This window comes from Hyperolius riggenbachi, chromosome 7, assembly GCF_040937935.1.
Source record: "Hyperolius riggenbachi isolate aHypRig1 chromosome 7, aHypRig1.pri, whole genome shotgun sequence".
Classification (NCBI taxonomy): domain Eukaryota; kingdom Metazoa; phylum Chordata; class Amphibia; order Anura; family Hyperoliidae; genus Hyperolius; species Hyperolius riggenbachi.
Genome location: NC_090652.1, coordinates 28611940 through 28635741, shown reverse-complemented (window position 1 = coordinate 28635741; position 23802 = coordinate 28611940). Strand labels below are relative to the sequence as shown.

Below are 23802 nucleotides of genomic sequence, written 5' to 3'. Positions count from 1 at the left end.
GCACAGAGGCAATGGGACCATTGGGTCTAAATGATAGACTGAAGTTGTCCTGTTTCCTCGACCCATAAATCTTTAGATCCCCCTATCTTAGAGGCACATTTTTTGGCCTACCAGAGTCCAGAACAATATTTGGACTCTACTGAGCACTTTCTCTATTTTGGGAAACTTACGGCATATCTGCACCGAATTTTCTCATGGTGTTTTGCTCTCTCGTCTTTAAAGGGAACCAGAGAGGATGAACTATACATACCTGGGGCTTCCTCCAGCCCCATACGCACGGATCGCTCCCACGCCGCCGTCCTCCGCTGCCTGGATCTGCCGCCACCGGGTCCCGTCATTGCCGCGAGTCGGCAAGTCGGCCGGCGGACGCGGCCAATTCTCCGCATCACAGGGTGCTCTCCCCATACAGATACGCATGTGGCTGCTTACTGCGCAGCCGCATGCGTACATGTATGGAGGGAGCCCCTGTGATGCGGACAATTGGCCGCGTCCGCCGGAAGTGACGGGCCCGGTACCGGCGGATCCAGGAAGGTGAGGAGGGCGGCGTGGGAGCGAATTAGGCTTATGGGGCTGGAAGAAGCCCCAGGTATGTATAAAATCTTTGCCTTTTTTCACCCCTCGTTCCTCTCTGGTTCCCTTTAACTTTATTGGATAGATTGGACGAGCAGGGGGCTTCCCATTTGGCCACCTATGGGTGTAATGCACACCCTTTGGCCGACAATAGCCGGCCAATAATATGGGGTGACAGATGGGGGAGGAGGGGGATTTTGAAATAATTAGCCTTATGTATCCACCATTAGTGCCATTGAGCTGGAGTTGTGGTAAAAAGGCAATAGGCAGCGACCAGACGCGATATTCCAGACTGTTATAGCTGGGAGCGTGTTCTGCTGCTTGTTTCTCCCTCTCCATCTCCTCCCCCTCTCCTAACACTTGGGGCACGTCCGTTGGAAAGTGTCCTCTAGTGATCTATCATCACCCAACATATAAAATGTGTCACTAGCTGGGGTGCCACTTGCCCGCCCCATTCCCTCTAGGGTTCTCCTTGTGGTGTGTTTCCCTCTTTCCACATGCATGATAATTTCATCTTTAGGTCTTCCTCTTTAGACTTATCTTTCCCCTTCAGGTGATGCCTTTTACTTCTCTCTCCTCACTTCTATTTTCTCCTCCCGAGTTTTGTATATTCTCAGCTGGCTTTGGTGCGTCCCTGGCTGGACTGGAACACTGGTCATTTTTGGGCACAATCCAGCTGACAGATATTGTTCTGGCCCCCCGTTTTTTTTGGCAATCCACCCAGCAATAAGGTGAATACACCTTTTTAATTCGTCTTTTTGAAAAAGCGGTCCCACCACCAGTCTTTTTAGAGGGTTTTTATGGGAATGTTGTGGGGTTAATAAAAAATAGGGTACAAAAATATATGTAATAAACATGTTAATGATTTAAAACTTGGTTTTAGATGATGCAGAAGATACAGAGTGTACTTTGTAGCAGCAATGCAAAAATATAGGTGTGCTTCCATGTAGGGTGCACTGACTTATGCACAATTATTTTAGTAGGCACAATGACTTGACACACAAGTTTATAATAATCATGTTCCATGTGCTAGCCTAGTTGGTTTTGCTAATACCACGTTTGTAGTTACAATGTTCATTGTTTATTCACTTTTAGGTTTCACTACACACTGCTCCTTTAATGCATCGCCAGCAGCCGATTTTTTCTTGCTGGTTTGTCTAAACACATACACCAGTCTCTCGCCGCTATGGCGAGTCTCCGCCCCCTCACCTCTCACCTCCCTGACACTCTTGCTCCACACCAATGGCGTGCGCCGGAGGCGTGGCTTACAGGTCCTATCCGGAAAGCTGCTCGGCGCCGCCATCACCAAGGACACGAGCATGTGAGCAAGCACCAGCTGGGCGCGAAACGGCTGTAGTGCCGTCCATTCATCCCTGGTCACCCGCATCCCGCACTCCCCTGACACCCTCATATATGCAGGTTTGATGCATCCAATTTCGATTTGATGTGAATGTACTACTGCAATATATTTTTTGGCAAGATGCTACATTAACCTCCTTGGCGGTAACCCCGAACGTAGTTCGGGGTAAGCCGCGCAGGAGGTTTTCTCCGGCCCTGCTGGGCCGATTTGTTTAATTTTTTTTTTGCTGGACGCAGCTAGCACTTTGCTAGCTGCGCCAGTACACTGATCGCCGCCGCCCCGCGCACGATCGCCGCTATTCTTCGCGCCGCACGCCTCCCCCCCCCCCAGACCCCGTGCGCTGCCTGGCCAATCAGTGCCAGGCAGCGCCGAGGGGTGGCCCGGGACTCCCAATGACGTCCCGACGTCAGAGACGTCGGTGACGTCATCCCGCCCCGTCGCCATGGCGACGGGGGAAGCCCTCCAGGAAATCCCGTTCTTTGAACGGGATTTCCTGATCGGAGATCGCCGAAGGCGATCTGAGAGGGCGGGGGGATGCCGCTGAGCAGCGGCTATCATGTAGCGAGCCCTGGGCTCGCTACATGATATAGGAAAAAAAAAATTTGTAAAAAACTGCTGCGCTCCCTCCTGGCGGATTTTTTTATAACGCCAGGTAGAGCTTAAAGGGACTGGTGCCCGGTCTGTCTTCATGTATGTACATTTATAGACTGTTGTTCACAGAAATTGGTACCGGTGCACGTCCAGAGCTTTAGCTACACGCCATCTGTATGGGTGTCTTGGAAAGGGGAAGTTATTATTGAATATAAAGCAAGTGCAGAGCCTGCCCCCCACCTACACGGACTGGGTCTGAGTGCCGAGTGGTTTTAACTGTTCTATACTGTACCATTCCTATCTAACCTATACTGGGGCATATACCTATCTAACCTATACTGGAGGCATATACCTATCTAACCTATACTGGAGGCATATACCTATCTAACCTATACTGGGGAACATATACCTATCTAATCTATACTGGGGGCATATACTGATCTAACCTATACTGGGGGCATATACCTATCTAACCTATACTGGGGGCATATACAGATCTAACCTATACTGGGGGCATATACAGATCTAACCTATACTGGGGGCATATACAGATCTAACCTATACTGGGGGCATATACCGATCTAACCTATACTGGGGGCATATACCTATCTAATCTATACTGGGGCATATACCTATCTAAACTATAGTGGGGACATATACCTATCTAACCTATACTGGGGGCATATACCTATCTAATCTATACTGGGGCATATACCTATCTAACCTATACTGGAGGCATATACCTATCTAACCTATACTGGAGGCATATACCTATCTAACCTATACTGGGGAACATATACCTATCTAATCTATACTGGGGGCATATACTGATCTAACCTATACTGGGGGCATATACCTATCTAACCTATACTGGGGGCATATACAGATCTAACCTATACTGGGGGCATATACAGATCTAACCTATACTGGGGGCATATACAGATCTAACCTATACTGGGGGCATATACCGATCTAACCTATACTGGGGGCATATACCGATCTAACCTATACTGGGGGCATATACCGATCTAACCTATACTGGGGGCATATACCTATCTAATCTATACTGGGGCATATACCTATCTAAACTATAGTGGGGACATATACCTATCTAACCTATACTGGGGGCATATACCTATCTAATCTATACTGGGGGCATATACCTATCTAATCTATACTGGGGGCATATACCTATCTAATCTATTACTGGGGGCATATACTGATCTAACCTATACTGGGCATATACCTATCTGATCTATACTGGGGGACATATACCTATCTAATCTATAGTGGGGGCATATACCTATCTAATCTATACTGGGGACATATACCTATCTAACCTATACTGGAGGCATATACCTATCTAATATATACTGGGCATATACCTATCTAACCTATACTGGGGGCATATACCTATCTAACCTATACTGGGGGACATATACCTATCTAACCTATACTGGAGGCATATACCTATCTAACCTATACTGGGGAACATATACCTATCTAATCTATACTGGGGGCATATACTGATCTAACCTATACTGGGGGCATATACCTATCTAACCTATACTGGGGGCATATACAGATCTAACCTATACTGGGGGCATATACAGATCTAACCTATACTGGGGGCATATACAGATCTAACCTATACTGGGGGCATATACAGATCTAACCTATACTGGGGGCATATACCTATCTAATCTATACTGGGGCATATACCTATCTAAACTATAGTGGGGACATATACCTATCTAACCTATACTGGGGGCATATACCTATCTAATCTATACTGGGGCATATACCTATCTAACCTATACTGGAGGCATATACCTATCTAACCTATACTGGAGGCATATACCTATCTAACCTATACTGGGGAACATATACCTATCTAATCTATACTGGGGGCATATACTGATCTAACCTATACTGGGGGCATATACCTATCTAACCTATACTGGGGGCATATACAGATCTAACCTATACTGGGGGCATATACAGATCTAACCTATACTGGGGGCATATACAGATCTAACCTATACTGGGGGCATATACCGATCTAACCTATACTGGGGGCATATACCGATCTAACCTATACTGGGGGCATATACCTATCTAATCTATACTGGGGCATATACCTATCTAAACTATAGTGGGGACATATACCTATCTAACCTATACTGGGGGCATATACCTATCTAATCTATACTGGGGGCATATACCTATCTAATCTATACTGGGGGCATATACCTATCTAATCTATTACTGGGGGCATATACTGATCTAACCTATACTGGGCATATACCTATCTGATCTATACTGGGGGACATATACCTATCTAATCTATAGTGGGGGCATATACCTATCTAATCTATACTGGGGGCATATACCTATCTAATCTATACTGGGGACATATACCTATCTAACCTATACTGGAGGCATATACCTATCTAATATATACTGGGCATATACCTATCTAACCTATACTGGGGGCATATACCTATCTAACCTATACTGGGGGACATATACCTATCTAATCTATACTGTGGGACATATACCTATCTAAGCTATACTGGGGGGCATATACCTATCTAATCTATACTGGGGGCATATACCTATCTAACCTATACTGGGCATATACCTATCTGATCTATACTGGGGGGCATATACCTATCTAATCTATACTGGGGGCATATACCTATCTAACCTATACTGGGGGGCATATACCTATCTAATCTATACTGGGGGACATATACCTATCTAACCTATACTGGGGGACATATACCTATCTAATCTATACTGGGGGGGGGCAAATACCTATCTAACCTATACTGGGGGACATATACCTATCTAACCTATACTGGGGGACATATACCTATCTAATCTATACTGGGGGACATGTACCTATCTAAGCTATACTGGGGGGCATATACCTATCTAATCTATACTGGGGGCATATACCTATCTAACCTATACTGGGGTCATATACCTATCTAGCCTATACTGGGGGCATATACCTATCTAACCTATACTGGGGGCATATACCTATCTAACCTATACTGAGGGCAACTATATGGGCTTCCTATACTGGGGGGGCCTATAGCTGGCTACCTATACTGGGGGCACCTATACCTGTCTCCACGTTGGGGGCACATTTTACGCCCTCGCCCTGGGTGCAATTTAGCCTACAAACTGCTAGTATTTGGCTCCACCCACATCATGTTTTGGCCACACCCACACACCGCTTTCAGGAATCCCCCCCTTGAAAATCCTGGATTTGCCCCTGGCGCCCATCGCACCTCCAAAAGCAGGCCTTCAGGGAACACCACATTAGTACACGGTGTTCCCCGTGTGACATTCGGCCAAGCAGGAAGTGACACCCACTTGCTGTCACTTCCTCCTTTAGGTATGCAGAAGCGAATTGTTAAAATACACTTCCATGCATGTGAGCCGCGATGTCAATGTTTTTTTAAAAACCCTGCGTTGGCATAGACTAACATTATTTCCGGGCCGCCTGTTGCCACAGATCCCACACAGTAACGTAGTTTTGCGCTAGCGTTAAATTAGGCGCTTCTGGCACAGTGTCCAGCAACGTGGGAAGTATGAACTTCCCCATAGAGTTACATTAGGCTGCAGAGGCAGTGCGTCAATTTGCGTCACCGCGCCCGTGTCAAAGGCCCCTGATCCATACTGTAGGGGTCGGAACCTATGTTTGAATCTATTGTAATATCACTAGTTTACGAGCAAAACAACATTGTATGTTCCATAAAACCACTCCCCTTCTAGAATTAACAATTTCTCCTACAATTCCCAATAGGATAGATTTTGGATCCACAGTGACAAGCATTTCAAAGGCCGTGCCTAATCTTTTAGACACCTGAGTCCAGTATACCTGTAAATGTGGACAGGACCATAACCTATGGAAGAAAGTCCCAACCTCAGACATACATCTATGACCTTTATCTTCTCTCCCCTGATACATACTCTGTTTCCCTGAAATTAACCCCGAACGTAAGCCCTAGCTGTAATTTTGAGCATGCTCCAAATATAAGCCCTACCCCCGAGAGTAAGCCCTAGTGGCAGTAAGGAGTAAAAGTATGGCAACTTGTGTTATTACTGGAGTCTATGGTCGTGCGAGCAGGACCTTGGCTCTATCATTGGGCCAATCACTGCACTCGATGCTACTCAGCGAGTGCAATGATTGGCCCAATAACTGAACCATGGTTCCACCTGCAAGACCATCGGCTCCAGCAGAAACACAAGTTGCCATATGCCTTCCCCGTTGGCTGAAGCTAAACAGCGGCATGGAGCTGGGTGTAAGAGGAGGATGCAAGGGGACATTGGAGGACACGGGGGACATGGGAGACATCGGAAGACACATTGGAGAATATATCTGTAAAGGAAGGGGAGGGGGGGGAGCGCACTCAATAGACAATTTGAGAAAACTGGTCAGCCAACCGTGGAATAAACTCACCTGAGATTCTTGCCGATTAGCCCATATGGGTTGGTCAGCTGAAGAGCTTTTGTCCCACTCAGAACCGGGGACCAGGTCTTTCCAGCGATCTTCCTCCACAAGATGTACCAGCACATATGCTCCTCCGTCCACTAAACTTCAGTCCTGGATTAGATGTATTTCCACTCCTCGCAAATGCTACCTACCGCTATAGGCGGCCGCATTTATGCATAGGAATGTCTGCACAGAGGTGTCTTGGATGTGCAGGAGGAACCAAGTTTGTGCCTAGATTACTCCATGCTGCTCTGTATGCTTTACACTTGTAAGCCACAGGCTGCAGGAGCTCTTAATGCCAGGAGCTGGCTCAGTTTGTGTGAGGGGTAATGGCTGGGAGAAACTCCACTCTGCTCTGCGTGTCTTGCACAAGCAAGCAGCAGGCAGCTGGAGGAAGGTTTGTGATCTGACAAGCAGGTGCGTGCTAGAAAGGATAAAAGGTGGCTGCCTTGTAGTGTAGTTAAATTTATTTATTCTAATAATAATTATTAGAATAAATACTTAACTACACTACACGGTCAGCCGACCAACCCATATGGGATAATCGTCAAGAATCTCAGGTGAGATTATTCCACAGTTGGCTAACCAGTTTTATCAAATTGTCTACTGAGTGCGCTCTCCCCCTCCCCTTCCTTTTCCCCCCTTGTCCTTTACAGACATCTTCACCACCCAGAGTGGCTTTTAAAGGAGTAGCACCAACTAACATACTTTGCCTATACTTTACATTGGTATTGCCAAGATCGCTCCCTCTGTCGAGTACAGAGGTCAAACAACCCTTTTTTCCTCAACATTGGAGGATATAGGGGGACACAGGAGGACAGGGTATAGATGAGGATACAGAGACAGAGGGGGACAACAGGAGGACACTAATGGTACACGGGGGCCACAGGGGCACATAGGAGGTGGATCCAGCAGGCGGCACAGTGGGGAAGGCAGGAGGACACAGCACAAGAACTTGTGTGTTCATAGAAATATAAGACCTAACCTGAAAATAAACCCTAGCACAACTTTTGGAGCAAAAATTAATATAAGATACTGTCTCCTTTTCGGGGAGTATAAGCTGATCTTTGTGGAATGTAGTACACTCTAAGAGTAAATGTTAATTGTATTAATCTGCCCTTAATAGAGATTAAATAATCTTTAGTGTCTTCCAAAAGATCAGACAGAGCACTCTTCCAGCCCAGGAATGTCAAACTCCCATTCATCAAAATCCCCTTGGATCTGATCCGATGGCATAGCTAGTAGCTTTGCCTAGATGGCCGAAAGGGGTTTATCCAGGTATTTTTTTAGCAGTAGCATCACCTCTAAGGGATCTGAGTCTAATGCTATGGGTCTAGGAAACAGAGTTTTCATAGCATGGTGAATTTGGAAATATCTGAATAACTTTATTAGGCAAAGAGTGTGATTTTGAGTTCATTAAAAGTAGCCACTTTTCCTTCTGTGGCAATATCGCTCAGCCATCTTTTGGTCTGTTTTGGTCAGTAGGAGGGGGTAGCAGTGCAGGAAGGAGGAGCAGGCACACAGTGGTGGAAAGGGGGGCCAGACCCCCCCCACCTGTGACTCCCCCTTCCCCACTCCCCCTCCAGAGCAGTGTGAGTGTAGCAGGGGGCGGGGAATGAATTAGTCACCTCTGCATTCCAGACGTCAGAAGTGCTGAGTGTGTGCATGCCTCCAGGTCTTGTCCTTCAATGCCGCCCACTGCCCTCCAGACCCATAAGCATGGATGCATCCCTCACCGCCCTCCCGCCTCCTCACGGAATCCTCCGTTCAGCTGCAATCAACTACGCAATCAGTGCGCGGCTCATTCGCGCTCAATCTGACTGAGTGACACTAACCAGGGTCCTCTGCGCTTGCACAGAAGGTCCACGCATGCACGAAAGGCCCCCCGCTGACGTCACTGAGCTTCTTACCGGAGAAGATTGCGGCTTAACGGAGGCACTCGGGAGGATGACGAGGGACACATCCGTGCTTATGGGGCTGGAGGAAGCCCGGGTACGTAAAAAAATGGCCACTTGACTCATCTCTGAGCCTCTTTAAGGGCTGAATCATGATTAGCCGAAAAAATGTCATTTGATTTAATCATTTTCATTGATATCTTTAGTCCATAGAACAATCACTTCAGATTTAATACTTACCATTGTAGAGGGAAGGGTAAACATGGCAGCCTTTATATCCCTCTAAATTCTGGTGTCATGGCTAACTCTCTACAGCTACCCATAAAACCGTATACAATTATCCCACTTGCCCAGTGTTATACATGTTATAAGTAAAATCTGTCTTCTGTCCTAGGGCTGGAACCTGACACAGCAGATACGCTGCACACCCGAGAACCCCGAGTGAGGGTGCTCAAAAGAAAAGGTAAATAGTGGGTCTAATTGTTGATTCTCTCATAAAGAGCAGCCAATCACAACTTACCCTGCATTGTTTTAATTAAACAAAAAACATTGGATTTTGCATCAAGCCTATAGAAACCTATATATTATATATGGGGGGGTGAGTAGTCCAGAGGAGTCCCAAAACTTCCTACGGATACAGGAAAAGCAGAGAGCGACCAGGAGCCCATTATGGTGTAGTATATTAATGTCAAGTTCTGGATAAATACAAAGTGATGAGGTACTCACAAAGGTGGTGTCACAGGAGCCCTAGTGGTCAGACCGCAAATTGCCTTCCAATCGGTTTCAACACACAGACCATGCAAGCTGTGGGCGTGATCTTTGCGCAGAAACCGACGGAAATTTGGGCAGCAGCCCGACCAGAAGGGAGCCTGTGAGGTACGATAATTACAACTTTACACACTATTTCAGGGTATCTGCCACCACCACTGGTATGGGCCAGTGGACCCTACTGACTGACTGACTAGTCCTGCAAATAAAAACGGTTAAAACACGCTGTATTCTGTCTAGCTAACAACAGTACAATAGTAGCGTCTCTCCAGAAGTCTGGTTCAGTTTGTGCGGCTGAGAAGCAGGGTAGCGGAACAGTGAATGACTTTGATAAAGTCTTTATTCACGGGCAATATGAATAATTAATATATACAGACAATTATTAAAATCAACAATTATTGAAACATTAATAGCCAGCATGAAAAATAAAAGAAAGGGAGAAAAAATACTTAGTTTCATGGGAAGATGTCCTTTTGTGGGAAGAATCATAAAGTCCTTGGTAAAGTCCTTTTGTTTCAGTTCAAAGTTCAGAGTTCAGACCAGGTGGATGCCAGCATATCCTCAAGCTGGCACAGATGTGATCAAGATGTAGTTTCAAGGTGGAGGACTGAATTGCCCGGGCAGCTCATTTACTTTTAATTGAGCTGAGTTCAGAGGCGGACTTCCAGAGTCGGCCCCTGGGCCGGATTATGGTAATCACATCTGGGCAGGGGCTTTCACCAGCCCCATAACCGTGACATTTCTCTAGGCTGACCTACGCGGCCGGCACACAAATAATAATTACATATTATCGATCCCCAGAACCTACCGATTAATATGATACCTTGGATGCGGGTGTTAGGGCGTACGGTTACCGAGGGGCCCATAACTCCTTAACCGAAGGAGGTATGATTATGATTTGTATACCGAGACGTTGGTCCAATTTCAACGGATCCGAATACACTCCTCCCACCTCTGGGTGATACTCGGTTTTCCTTTAATAAGCAGAAACCATAATTCACATGCTTCATCATTTTAACCCCTGGAGACAGTTTGTCTGGTGAGCAGGAGGAAGCCCCATTTGCTAGTCAATTCACATTAAGGTGTGAGCTGTGGGCTCATCCTGTCTTCCGCAAAGGCAGGACACTGGCCTTGTGGTTCTTAATTAGCATCTGCGTGAGATCAGCTTGGTCAAACTGAGTTTTACACCTCTGGCTAAATTAGCAAGTCACAGGGCCAGTTTCCATGAAAAGACTCTGCTAACTAACTCCTATGAAGACAGAATAGCCCCCCAGGCTGGACTGCCTGGTATCCACAGACATAAGATTCTGATTAGGCAGCGCAACGACAATCGAGGCAGGAAACCGATTGTGGTTGCGTTTTCTGCGCACTGACGGCTCGTCTGTCACAGGTGGGTTGCAACACCAGCAACCACAGTATAAAAAGTGAGGAAATCCTGTCCCTACTTGGATTGTCTTCAAATATGTGGGTCGCACGCCAGAAAAAAAACGATTGGTTACGCAAAACAAACAATTGACAGCAACCTCCAATAGCTAGGGGGCTGTAAACAACACTGGGAGGGAGAAGGTGCCCCAAAAAAATAACCATTGATGTAATAAATATAAAATGGCTTACCTCTAAGAAGAAGGGGCAACACCAGTATAAGAAAGAAATTGTAATAATCAGACACAAAAACGATAACGCGTTTTGCGGCGCACAGTCCGCTTCCTCAGATCAAATAAAGCAGTGACTGGGTAGCCAAGGTTCAGAGCTTTGAGCGCATAAACCCCCCCCCCAAAAAAAAACTGTATATTATATATGCTTGTCAGAAGGTAAACCATAGTAATCTGACAAGGTCCACCAACAAATCAGATTTCTTCTCCCATAACAAGAGTAATTTGGGAATCCGGCGATCACCAGACTCTGAATTATACCTCCCTCTAAGTCACTATAAATCACTGGGCCTCCCTGCGCTGCGAAACTGTGGAACACACACACACACACACACACACTTTTTGCACAGGTAAACTGAGTACCAATGTTATACAATTGGCCTGTGCACACTTGAATGTGTTTTCCCCATGCAGATAAAACTGACAGCTGTGAAGCAGTGCGCATATTTTCACGAATTTGCGAGCGCAATCGCACATTTTCATGCGAAAACGCAATCATTTTTGCACAAAAATTCACAATTGCGTGCACAAATTTGCAATCGCACAAGCGTGAAAATGCATGCGCAAACGGTCGTGATATGAGTTCTCATGGTTTACTTGGAAAACAATAGTATGGATATGCACACCTGAATCATATGCGGTGTGCTAGCATCAGGGAAGATAAGCCATTTTTACACAGAGAGAGAAAGATCCCTGATATAAAATTGCTGCACTACTATTCATGATACAAAAAAAAAGTTTATTGAAATGCTAAACAGGTCTAAAAACATTTAAAACCAAAACAATCCACAATACAACCATGTGGGAATCAAACGTGCAAAATCACAAGTGCCTCGCCTCCTACAATATATATTAGTAAGGCCTGATGGCTGCTATACTTACCCAACTTGTTTCATGTGAGCCAAGACTGGAATGGTGGGATCCGGGTCCTGATTGATCAATAAATTAGCTGCCAAAATTAAAGTGCTGAAAAGAGTCAGACAGGTGCAAAGGTATAGATATTGTATGCAATATGAAGGCAATATGCTCATGAGCATGCAACCTAAAACGATCAAATATAAAGTGCATCAAAAGTGAACAGACTTGTCTGAACCAGGCAATATCAGCAAGTGAAGTGATACATATGTAGTCCTAGGCAGGGGCCCCTGGTGCTTTGTGTGGCAGCCAAATGAGTAAGGGCGGATGGAGGTACAGCAAACGCTCCACGCGTGGCGTGGTCCTGCGTGACCATTTCGTCAGGAGCGATGCATTATGGGTAGGATGGGTTTAAATACCTCAAGCATGCCATTCCCGGTATTCGTATTGGTCCAAGTGATAACTAGCGTAGCTATGATAGAGGTGCGGCAGGAGCCGCGCTCGCTGGTGATCTGCACAGTGCAGGAATCTCCCCACCCAAGGGCGGAAGTTCGTCATAATCATTAACCACGCTGGAGCGCAAAGCGCTCCACCATGTAAAAGGGGAACTACGGTGGCCGCAGGAGGTCAAAAAGGAATGGAAAGCATTTTCATTTAAATCACTATGATGCAATGAAAGCAGGGAGCGGTGTTCTAACCGCCTATAGCAAAGGAAAGGTGCCTCACAGGGCACAAGCAGGCTAGACTCTACTCCTATGTCCAGACATTTTTTTGAGATTAGATAGGAGGTGAGTATAACTCGATCGAGCACAAACTAACAACAATTATCAATCAAAAGGTAATTTATTTAATCAATCATATATCAAAAGTTAAAAATACATTTTAAAAATGTGTGTCACCCCGACTCCCCAACCCCCACCCCGGGAAGACCCCTACACACAGCCCCAAACCAACCCCCACAAACCCACCAAACCCCACCTGCCTAACAGCCGGCAAACAGAGCACCTATAGCACAAAAAATGTTAACAGTGAAGCATATGTTGCAGCCTCACTCAAAAAATGTATTCGGGACTGGAATCAAATGAGAGTGGTAATCTAGCTACAGTTCATGGACCAGGTATAACATATACAGTTCATGCAGGTTAAGCAAAGATAAGAGCCATGCCAAACGAAAGATGTACCAGCCATGTGCATGTAGCAGAGTCTTATAGTGGCTGGTGATCAGGGCCGCCATCAAGCCAGTATAGCCAGTATAGTGCCCCAGTATAGTGGCCCAGTATAGTCGGTATAGTGCCCCAGTATAGCCAGTATAGTGCCCCAGTATAGTGCCCCAGTATAGTGGCCCAGTATAGCCGGTATAGTGCACCAGTATAGCCAGTATAGTGCCCCAGTATAGCCAGTATAGTGCCCCAGTATAGCCAGTATAGTGCCCCAGTATAGCCAGTATAGTGCCCCAGTATAGCCAGTACAGTGCCCTAGTATAGCACGCCAGTATAGTGGCCCAGTATAGCCGGTATAGTGCCCCAGTATAGCCAGTATAGTGCCCCAGTATAGCCAGTATAGTGCCCCAGTATAGCCAGTATAGTGCCCCAGTATAGCCAGTATAGTGCCCCAGTATAGCCAGTATAGTGCCCCAGTATAGCCAGTATAGTGCCCCAGTATAGCCAGTACAGTGCCCTAGTATAGCACGCCAGTATAGTGCCCCAGTATAGCCAGTACAGTGCCCCAGTATAGCCAGTATAGTGCCCCAGTATAGCCGGTATAGTGCCCCAGTATAGCCAGTATAGTGCCCCAGTATAGCCAGTATAGTGCCCCAGTATAGCCAGTATAGTGCCCCAGTATAGTGCCCCAGTATAGTGGCCCAGTATAGCCAGTACAGTGCCCCAGTATAGCCAGTATAGTGCCCCAGTATAGCCGGTATAGTGCCCCAGTATAGCCAGTATAGTGCCCCAGTATAGCCAGTATAGTGCCCCAGTATAGCCAGTATAGTGCCCCAGTATAGCCAGTATAGTGCCCCAGTATAGCCAGTATAGTGCCCCAGTATAGCCAGTATAGTGCCCCAGTATAGCCAGTACAGTGCCCTAGTATAGCACGCCAGTATAGTGCCCCAGTATAGCCAGTACAGTGCCCCAGTATAGCCAGTATAGTGCCCCAGTATAGCCGGTATAGTGCCCCAGTATAGCCAGTATAGTGCCCCAGTATAGCCAGTATAGTGCCCCAGTATAGCCAGTATAGTGCCCCAGTATAGCCAGTATAGTGCCCCAGTATAGCCAGTATAGTGCCCCAGTATAGTGCCCCAGTATAGCTAGTATAGTGCCCAGTATAGCTAGTATAGTGCCTCAGTATAGCTAGTATAGTGCCCCAGTATAGCTAGTATAGTGCCCCAGTATAGTGCCCCAGTATAGCCAGTATAGTGCCCCAGTATAGCCAGTATAGTGCCCCAGTATAGCCAGTATAGTGCCCCAGTATAGCCAGTATAGTGCCCCAGTATAGCTAGTATAGTGCCTCAGTATAGCTAGTATAGTGCCCCAGTATAGCCAGTACAGTGCCCCAGTATAGCCAGTACAGTGCCCCAGTATAGCCAGTACAGTGCCCCAGTACAGCCAGTATAGCGCGCCAGTATAGTGCCCCAGTATAGCCAGTATAGTGCCCCAGTATGGTGCCAGTAGGTGGTGCCCCCCGCTCGTCCCCGCCGCTGTTGTTACCTTAACAGCAGCCGCTCTCCCCTCTCCGGCGCCTGTACTTTCCAGCAGCATCTCCCGGCTGCTGTGTGATGATGCGGCAGGAAGCAGGGCAGCAGCTTCCTGTAACGGCGATGTGTATCGCCGTTACTATGGGAACCGAGCCCTGCTTCCTGCCGCATCATCACACACAGCAGCTGGGAGATGCTGCTGGAAAGTACAGGCGCCGGAGAGGGGAGAGCGGCCGCTGTTAAGGTATTAACAGCGGCGGCCACTGGGGGAGGGGGGGGGGGGGGCGGCAAAAGACCAGTCAGCAGGTTAATGCCTGGGGGGGGGGCCCGAGGCTGCGGGCCCTGGGCCCGCCCCGGGCCCGTGACGGAAGTCACAGTTGTACCCCCCTGATGGCGGGCCTGCTGGTGATGCAGACAAACAAGCAAGCAAAAAAAAAAACTCTAGAGGATAGGATACACTATAGTGTATCAACATCATTTTTAACATGTATATATACAGGATCTTCTCAAAAAATTAGCATATTGTGATAAAGTTCATTATTTTCTGTAATGATAAACATTAGACTTTCATATATTTTAGATTCATTACACACAACTGAAGTAGTTCAAAGCCTTTTATTGTTTTAATATTGATGATTTTGGCATATAGCTCATAAAAACCCAAAATTCCTATCTCAAAAAATTAGCATATCATGAAAAGGTTCTCTAAACGAGCTATTAACCTAATCATCTGAATCAACTAATGTACTCTAAACACCTGCAAAAAATTCATGAGGCTTTTAAAAACTCCCAGCCTGGTTCATTACTCAAAACCGCAATCATGGGTAAGACTGCCGACCTGACTGCTGTCCAGAAGGCCATCATTGACACTCTCAAGCAAGAGGGCAAGACACAGAAAGAAATTTCTGAATGAATAGGCTGTTCCCAGCGTGCTGTATCAAGGCACCTCAGTGGGAAGTCTGCGGGAAGGAAAAAGTGTGGCAGAAAACGCTGCACAACGAGAAGAGGTGACCGGACTCTGAGGAATATTGTAGAGATGGACCGATTCCAGACCTTGGGGGACCTGTGGAAGTAGTGGACTGAGTCTGGAGTAGAAACATCCAGAGCCACCGTGTACAGGCGTGTGCAGGAAATGGGCTACAGGTGCCGCATTCCCCAGGTAAAGCCACTTTTGAACCAGAAACAGCGGCAGAAGCGCCTGACCTGTACTTGACACTGGACTTCAGGCATTTTGGCATTTCCCTCTCCCCAGTCTTACTCCAGACTCTGGCACCTTGATTTCCGAATGACGTGCAAATGTTGCTTTCATCTGAAAAAAGTACTTTGGACCACTCAGCGCTGCTTCTCTGTAGCCCAGGTCATGTGCTTCTGCCGCTGTTTCTGGTTCAAAAGTGGCTTGACATGGGGAATGTGGCACCTGTAGCTCATTTCCTGCACACGCCTGTACACAGTGGCTCAGGATGTTTCTATTCCAGACTCAGTCCACTGCTTCTGCAGGTCCCCCAAGGTCTGGAATCTGTCCTTCTCCACAATCTTCCTCAGGGTCCGGTCACCTCTTCTCATTGTGCAGCGTTTTCTGCCACACTTTTTCCTTCCCACAGACTTCCCACTGAGGTGCCTTGATACAGCACTCTGGGAACAGCCTATTCATTCAGAAATTTCTTTCTGTGTCTTACCCTCTTGCTTAAGGGTGTCAATGATGGCCTTCTGGACAGCAGTCAGGTCGGCAGTCTTTCCCGTGACTGCGGTTTTGAGTAATGAACCAGTCTGGGAGTTTTTAAAAGCCTCAGGAATCTTTTGCAGGTGTTTAGAGTTAATTAGTTTATTCAGATGATTAGGTTAATAGCTCGTTTAGAGAACCTTTTCATGATATGCTAATTTTTTGAGATAGGAAATTTGGGTTTTCATGAGCTGTATGCCAAAATCATCAATATTAAAACAATAAAAGGCTTGAACTACTTCAGTTGTGTGTATTTGAATCTAAAATATATGAAAGTCTAACGTTTATCAGTACATCACAGAAAATAATGAACTTTATCACAATATGCTAATTTTTTGAGAAGATCCTGTATTTTATGCTATTTGTGATTTTGCACATGTTTGATTCCCACATGGTTGTATTGTGGATTGTTTTGGTTTTAAATGTTTTTAGACCTGTTTAGCATTTCAATAAACTCCTTTTTGTATCATGAATAGTAGTGCAGCAATTTTATATCGGGGATCTTTCTCTCTCTTTGTGTAAAAATAGTTCTCATGGTTTAGTGAATCAAGCCCATGGTGTGCAGAAAACCGACAGACGAGTGTGCTCCCAGCCTCCCTATTACACTCACTCTGTCCATGTCTGATAGAGCAGAACTGGCTCTGCAGACTTCTCCAGTATCACTACTGGACACAGCACTTGGGAAGTGGTAGAAAGGCTGGGAGTAGAGCAGCACTGTACACAAGACCCTGCTGCACACTGAATAGGGACTGTCTACAAATCTTTGTCTGTAAAACTTTGATCCATTATCAGTGGCTGAGCAGATGCAGTCATTAGAACAACTGTGCAGAGAGCAGAAAGTTTATTTTCTCTCTGACCTTACTTGTCAAACTCTGGAGACAGAGAAAAGAAACTTCTCGCCCCACAGGGCCCCCTTGTGCTTCTGGGCCCTCCTGCAGCTGCATCCCTTGCAGGGTCTATTGTTACGCCCCTGTTCCTGGGTTTATTGAAGTCTGTGTTAGCTGAATTTGCTGTTGTATGAGAGAGTTACACATACCTCAGAACAATAAACCCAGACAGCACACACAGCACAGAGCCACTAATAGGCTCACAGGGATGATGTCATGCTCCTGGCAGGCAGATAGACCGAGTTGTGGTGCGCCACTCTGCATAAAAGTCAAGCAAGATAAATAAGTAATTTATAGAAGGAAAACGGCAGGGTTAGACAACAAAAATTGTCTACTTTATGGGGTGATGCAGTCAGTGTATAAACTGTTGTCCTTTCAGATGCAAAATCCTTTGTACGGAGGAATCACAGAGCTCTGTGTGAGAGGATTGGACTCCTTGATCCTATTCTGCTTTCTCTACGTGACGAGATGGTCATTAACCAGCATGAGGAGGACGAGATTAGATGTAAGATAACAAATATACAGAAGAACACACTTCTTCTTCAGAAGGTCACAGAGAAAGGCGCCGAGGAACAATTTTATGGAATTCTTCAGAGAAATGATCCATTCCTTGTTAGAGACTTGGTGGGTTCCACAGCTGCAAGTTCCAGCATTGCTATAAAGGAGGAACCATATTGACATGACATGTACAGTGAAATAATTATTCAGGACACCCATTTTACCTCAGGTATCCTGGTTCCAATGCTTCTTTCTTATAGAGCTATTTATTACTGTTTATTAACTTTTCCCTCTCAATGACTTTTAGCCTAGGTTATGATATCATGCAGCCTTCTCCACCCTCTACCACCGAGCACTCTGGGAGGCAAAGTTTTCTTTCTGCTCACTTCACTAACAAACATAAACATTTTGCAGTGAGTTTTGCCAGAAGTAAAGATGCCAACGTCTCTGATAAATTTATTTTACCGCAGGAAAACACTGACTAAATAATAATTAAAAAAAAAACACACACATAATAAGGCAGCATTACCCTTCAAATATATGACGTAGATTAATTACATACAAAGCAAGACATTTCAAGCCTTTATTTGTTATAATGTTGATGATTATGACTTACAGCTTATGAGAACCCCAAAATCTCAGCCCATTAGAAAAGTGTGAAAATGTGCAACATTCTAGGCTCAAAGTGTCAGACTCTAATCAGCTAATTCATCAGAAACACCTGATAAGGGCCCTTTTACACATAATCAGTTGCTCTCAGTTATAACTGAAAGAAAACTGATTTTCAAAGTAAAGCCCATGTTTTCCTATGGCACCTTTCACACATAACACATTTTGTGTTTCAAAGTTTTTATTGAAATTTTGAAAGTTTTAACAAAGGGAAGGAAAGACAATGGTACATCACAGAAAACTGCAATAAACAGAACATGGTGACGTTATGTCATAGCAGACAATAGCACAATGTAAACCAATAAAACAGGAAATGCTTAAGATGATATAATGTATACCTCAGAGGGCGATACCCAACTATCTGGTGTATGTCATACGGTATAAGAGTAAGGAGACCCAGGGCAGGATTTGTACTCTTTACCACCCTAGGCCATTGTCACCAGCCGCCCCCTTCAGTATAGGTAGCGAGATGATCCCTATCCCGTTCCCTCCAGTATAGGTAGCCAGATTACTCCTTCCCTCTAGTATAAGTAGCCTGATGACCTCCCCCAGTACAGGTAGCCAGATGACCCCTCCCCCTTCCCTCCTAGGTAGCCTGATGACACCCCCCTCCCCCCCTCGTATAGGTAGCCAGATGATGCCTCCCAGCCTTCCCTCCAGTATAGGTAGCCCTTAATCCCTCCTTTTCCATATAGGTAGCCCTTAATCCCTCCTTTTCAGTATAGGTAGCCAGTTCGCCTTCACACTGCAGCAGCCATCACTGTCACTCATATTTTCACTCGTCTCCAGTGCAGAAGATTCCTCTTCCTTTCCGTCTCCAATGCTGCCCGAGTCCATAGCTGCCAGCCACAATGCAAACGTGCACAGAGAGCAAGGTGGCTGCTGCACAGGTGGCTAGCAGCAGAGTACTGCGGTCAGGTGCTCACCTGATCTCCCTGCATTGCAGTATTTGCAAGCCTGCAAATGCTGCACCAGTTTAGCCTGCTGCTTTGGCGCCTCTGCTCCTGTGGTGCCCTAGGCCATGGCCTAGGCGGCCTTGGCCTAAATCCGGCCCTGAGGAGACCTGGTATTAAACCAGGACACATTGAGACCTCTTGGGGCTCGTCATCCAGCGATAGACGAGCCACCTAGAAAAAGAAGAGGTCGCAAATGATAGCACTGCAGGTAAGTCAAGAAGAAGGATGAAAGGGAGAGAAGAGGGGATAGGAGAAGAAGAAAAGAAGAGAAGAGAGCAAGAAAGAAAAAGAGTGGGTAATCTCACCCTATAGCCTCCTAAATAGAGAACTATCCATGACTGAGTGTTCAAGTTGAATCACATAACACATTTTAACTGAAATCTTCCTCCCAATTCACTGCTATGGAAAAAACGCGCACTAATGCATACTAACGCACACCAACTGATTAAGTGTAAGCGGGGCCTAAGGGTTCCTATTTCATATATTAGTTTCACATTGTAGGTTGTATGACTGAAATAAATGGACTTTTGGACAATATTCTAATTTTTTTGAGTTTCAACTATACTTCCAACATATGAAATGTAGCAAACTTTACCTCTGACATGTAAAATGCAAGAATTTTAAATCAGGATGATACCATTTATTGGCTAATAGAAGTAAGCTTTTGGCTTTGCAGCCTACGTCGGGCTTGCAATCCTGTATAATCCTGTAAGACCGACGTAGGCTGCAAAGCCAAAAGCTTGCTTATGTTTATTCTTTTAAGTTAGCCAATTACTGGTATCCTCCTGATTTAAAATTCTTGCTTTTACGTATGGCTAACATGGTACAGTACCTTACTGCTACTATATAAAATGCATTAAAGGTTACCTCCGACATATGAGATGCAGCAAACGCTACCCCCCACATATGAAAAAAATCACATGCAACATCCACTCATCCTTTCTACTTTGCCTCTTCTCCTCTGGTCCCATCAACCCCAGCAGCTCCATGCAGGGATGGAGTGGAGCTGCTTCATTCACAGGCTTTAAGAGACCTGGCCTGAGTCTACTCTTAATGGGCACCTAGCAGCCTTTAGAGAGCTGGCGCCATGGCAATGGATGCAGGCTTCTGGTGAGATGGGTCAAGACTGCTGTGAATTGGGCCAAAGAACAGCGACCTTAATACTGCACCTGTAAAACACATTTCATTTTCTTATTAAGATAACAAATATTTCACTAAGATTTTACAACTGTAATAAGCCATTGTCTTTTACAACATTGTTAATGTTGATGTTATTAGTTTTCTATGCTGTTTTTGTATACGCTGGATCGGGTTTGTAAATATTGTGTATCTCTATTTTTAGTAGTTGGAGTTAGATTCTCCCTATTTTTAAAGTATTCCTGACCTGACTATGTACTCTGTAAAGTGCTGCAGAAGATGTCAGTGCTATATAAATACATAATTTTAATATGGCAGGACATTAGACTATTGCTATGGTAGGATTAGATTGTGAGCTCCTCTGAGGACAGTCAGTGACATGACTATGTACTCTGTACAGTGCTGCAGAAGATGTCAGTGCTATATAAATACACAATAATATGGTAGGACATTACACTATGGCTATGGTAGGATTAAACTGTGAGCTCCTTTGAGGACAGTCAGTGACATGACTGTGATCTACAAAGTGCTGCAGAAGATGTCAATGTTATATAAACACATAATAATATTTTGGTGGGACATTAGACTATGACTATGGCAGCCCACAGAGTGTGGTACATCCTTATGCAAACTGCTGGGAGTACCATTATCTAATTTTAAAGTACATTTAGCACTGCACACATTTTCTCTATCAATTACATTGGCTTCTGTGATAAAATGTGCGTTTTTATATATAAAGAAACACATGGTGTGCAGAAAAAACACACAGAAAACTGACAGACAAGTGTGCTGAGCTCCCAGCCGGAGCCTAGGAAGGAGCAGAACTGGCTCAGCAGACTCCTTCAGCATCACTAGTGCAGAGCACTTGGAAAGGGGGTGGAGAGGCTGGGAGCAAGACGCTGTACACAGGAGCCTGCTTAAAGGAGTTATCACTTATCAGGCAAAAGAAAAAATGAGTTTCACTTACCTGGGGCTTCTCCCAGCCCCATGCAGCCATCCTGTGCCCTCGCAGTCATTCACTGCTGCTCCAGTCCCCCACCGCCAGCTAGTTTAGTTTTTGCCGACCTCGGGGTCGGCGGGCCACATTGCGTACATTTTTACGCATTTCCACTGGTGCAGGAACATCAACACATACATTTTTACATGTTAAACCACCAACGCATAAAATGTATGTGTGCATGGGGCTGGGAGAAGCCCCAGGTAAGTGAAACTTATTTTTTTTTTTTGCCTGATAACTCCTTTAAGACTGATTAGGGACTGTCTACAAAACTCTGTATTATTCCTTATCAGTGGCTGAGCAGATGCAGTCATTAGAACAGTTGTGCAGTGAGCAGAAAGCTTTTTCTCTCTGCACCCTTAATATTCAGGTTCTGAGGACTGGGAAAATAAACTTTTTTTTTTTCCTGGACTGCCAAAAAATGTACAGTGCCTTTTTTAGACATCTTTGCCCTACAGGCAACCCCTGTAGTGCCTGTGCTTTGAAACTGGTCTGGAAGGGCCTAGGTTAGTGAGTCACAGAAAGGAGGGGGTGCTGGGTCACCCAGAATCCCTTGTGCACGTGCCTGCTCTATTTTCAGTTTTTAGTATGTACAACGCTTCGGAAGATGTTTTTGTTATATAATAAAACAATAATACAAATGATACCTGTGTTCTTACCTTAGGTCAGGTATACTTTAATGAAATGAATTACTGTCAATCATTCCTTAACAGGGGTTGTAGAGGTGTCTATCCAATGTCCAGTTATCAATAGTTTTTTTGCATTATGTGTGTGTATTATTATTACTTTAGATTTTATTTTCCAATCGTTGTACTGAAGTAAGAAAAAGGTTTTCTGCTTTATGTGTGTGTATTTTTATTACTATTTGTTTTAGATGATTTTTAGAACATTTTATTTTCCAATCGTTGTACTGAAGTAAGAAAAATACAGGATCATTTGAAACTTGCTAATATTTTTGTAATTTTTTTCAATAAATAGTAGAACAAATAAGCTGTTTTAACTGATTTCTGTGTAAGACCAAAATATGTGTAATAAAGTCACATGATCAATTCCATCCCCAACACTAAGAAGTTGTGTCATTTTATATTTCAGCTAAATGTACTAATACACCTCAGTGCCAAATAGTTCACACGGGCATCTGCCGGCGTGTCGGCCAAATGCTTTTCTGTAAGTGTTCAAAAAAAGCATTTGACATCTTTCCACAGCATCTGGCGGTTTTCTTCATTCAGCCCCACGCCTAGGCCTCTTGCACACTGCAAATCACAAATCCGATTTGCGATTCCGTTTTGAGATTTATAATTCTGATTTTCCATGGATGCGATCAACACAAGAAGAAAAACACAGCGTGCAGGACAGATTAAAAATCGGAACTGATTAAAAATTGGAATCGCATGTAAAATCAGGTCAAAATCGCAAATCGGAATCTAATCGCATGTAGTGTGCAAGAGGCCCCAGGCCTCGCCGCCTCAGATGTCTCAGATGTCAAGACAAGTAGTCAGGAGGAGCACCACCATAGGTCAAAAGAGGTGTGCCACGATCTCAGCCTCTGTGTCCCAAGAGGCACACTGTAGACGATCTCCAAGGATGGATCGGCGCCACGCATAAATTCAGTAAAGAAGCTCTTTTATTGCAAGTAGCAGCAGCAAAGACAGATGCTGTTTCCGGCATAGCCATTTCTCAAATTGCACAAGCCACAAAAATACACTTGAGAAAACGCCTTTAAATAGCCCACCCTCAGTAATAACACCAATCAGTGTCTAGCTGGGTGGGACAAATGGCGGACCTGATGGGAAACTAGTAGCTTAATATGCAAATTTAAGAAGAAGAATTCAATAAGCTATTTACCTGTCAGCTGTAAAACGTAATGCTATCCAAATGATGCAGGGCAGACAAGCCCACGAGTAAGTGCCCCAATCCGCGTGTCGCCCAGCTCGGTTCAAAAACCACGCCACCTGCGTCACGCAGGAGAACCAATCACTGCTGCTGTCAACCAGGGGGGAAAGCACCACCTCCCATACGCACGTGTGAGGTCCAGATGCGTTCTA

At 45.2% G+C, this 23802-nt stretch overlaps 1 protein-coding gene across 4 annotated transcripts in view; it reads left to right on the top strand.

Annotated features, from left to right (window-relative positions):
- Positions 1–20254, top strand: part of LOC137524204 (uncharacterized) — a 624050-nt gene extending 603796 nt beyond the window's left edge. For 3 of the 4 annotated variants that reach the window (XM_068243802.1, XM_068243800.1, XM_068243803.1), the window contains 2 exons: positions 9321–9389; positions 17880–20254. In XM_068243802.1, coding sequence (XP_068099903.1) covers positions 9321–9389; positions 17880–18178 — 368 coding nt within the window. In that variant the 3' untranslated portion in view covers positions 18179–20254. The remainder of the gene's footprint in view (positions 1–9320; positions 9390–17879) is intronic. The other variant, XM_068243801.1, reaches the window with a different exon arrangement.
- Positions 20255–23802: the final 3548 nt, after the last annotated feature.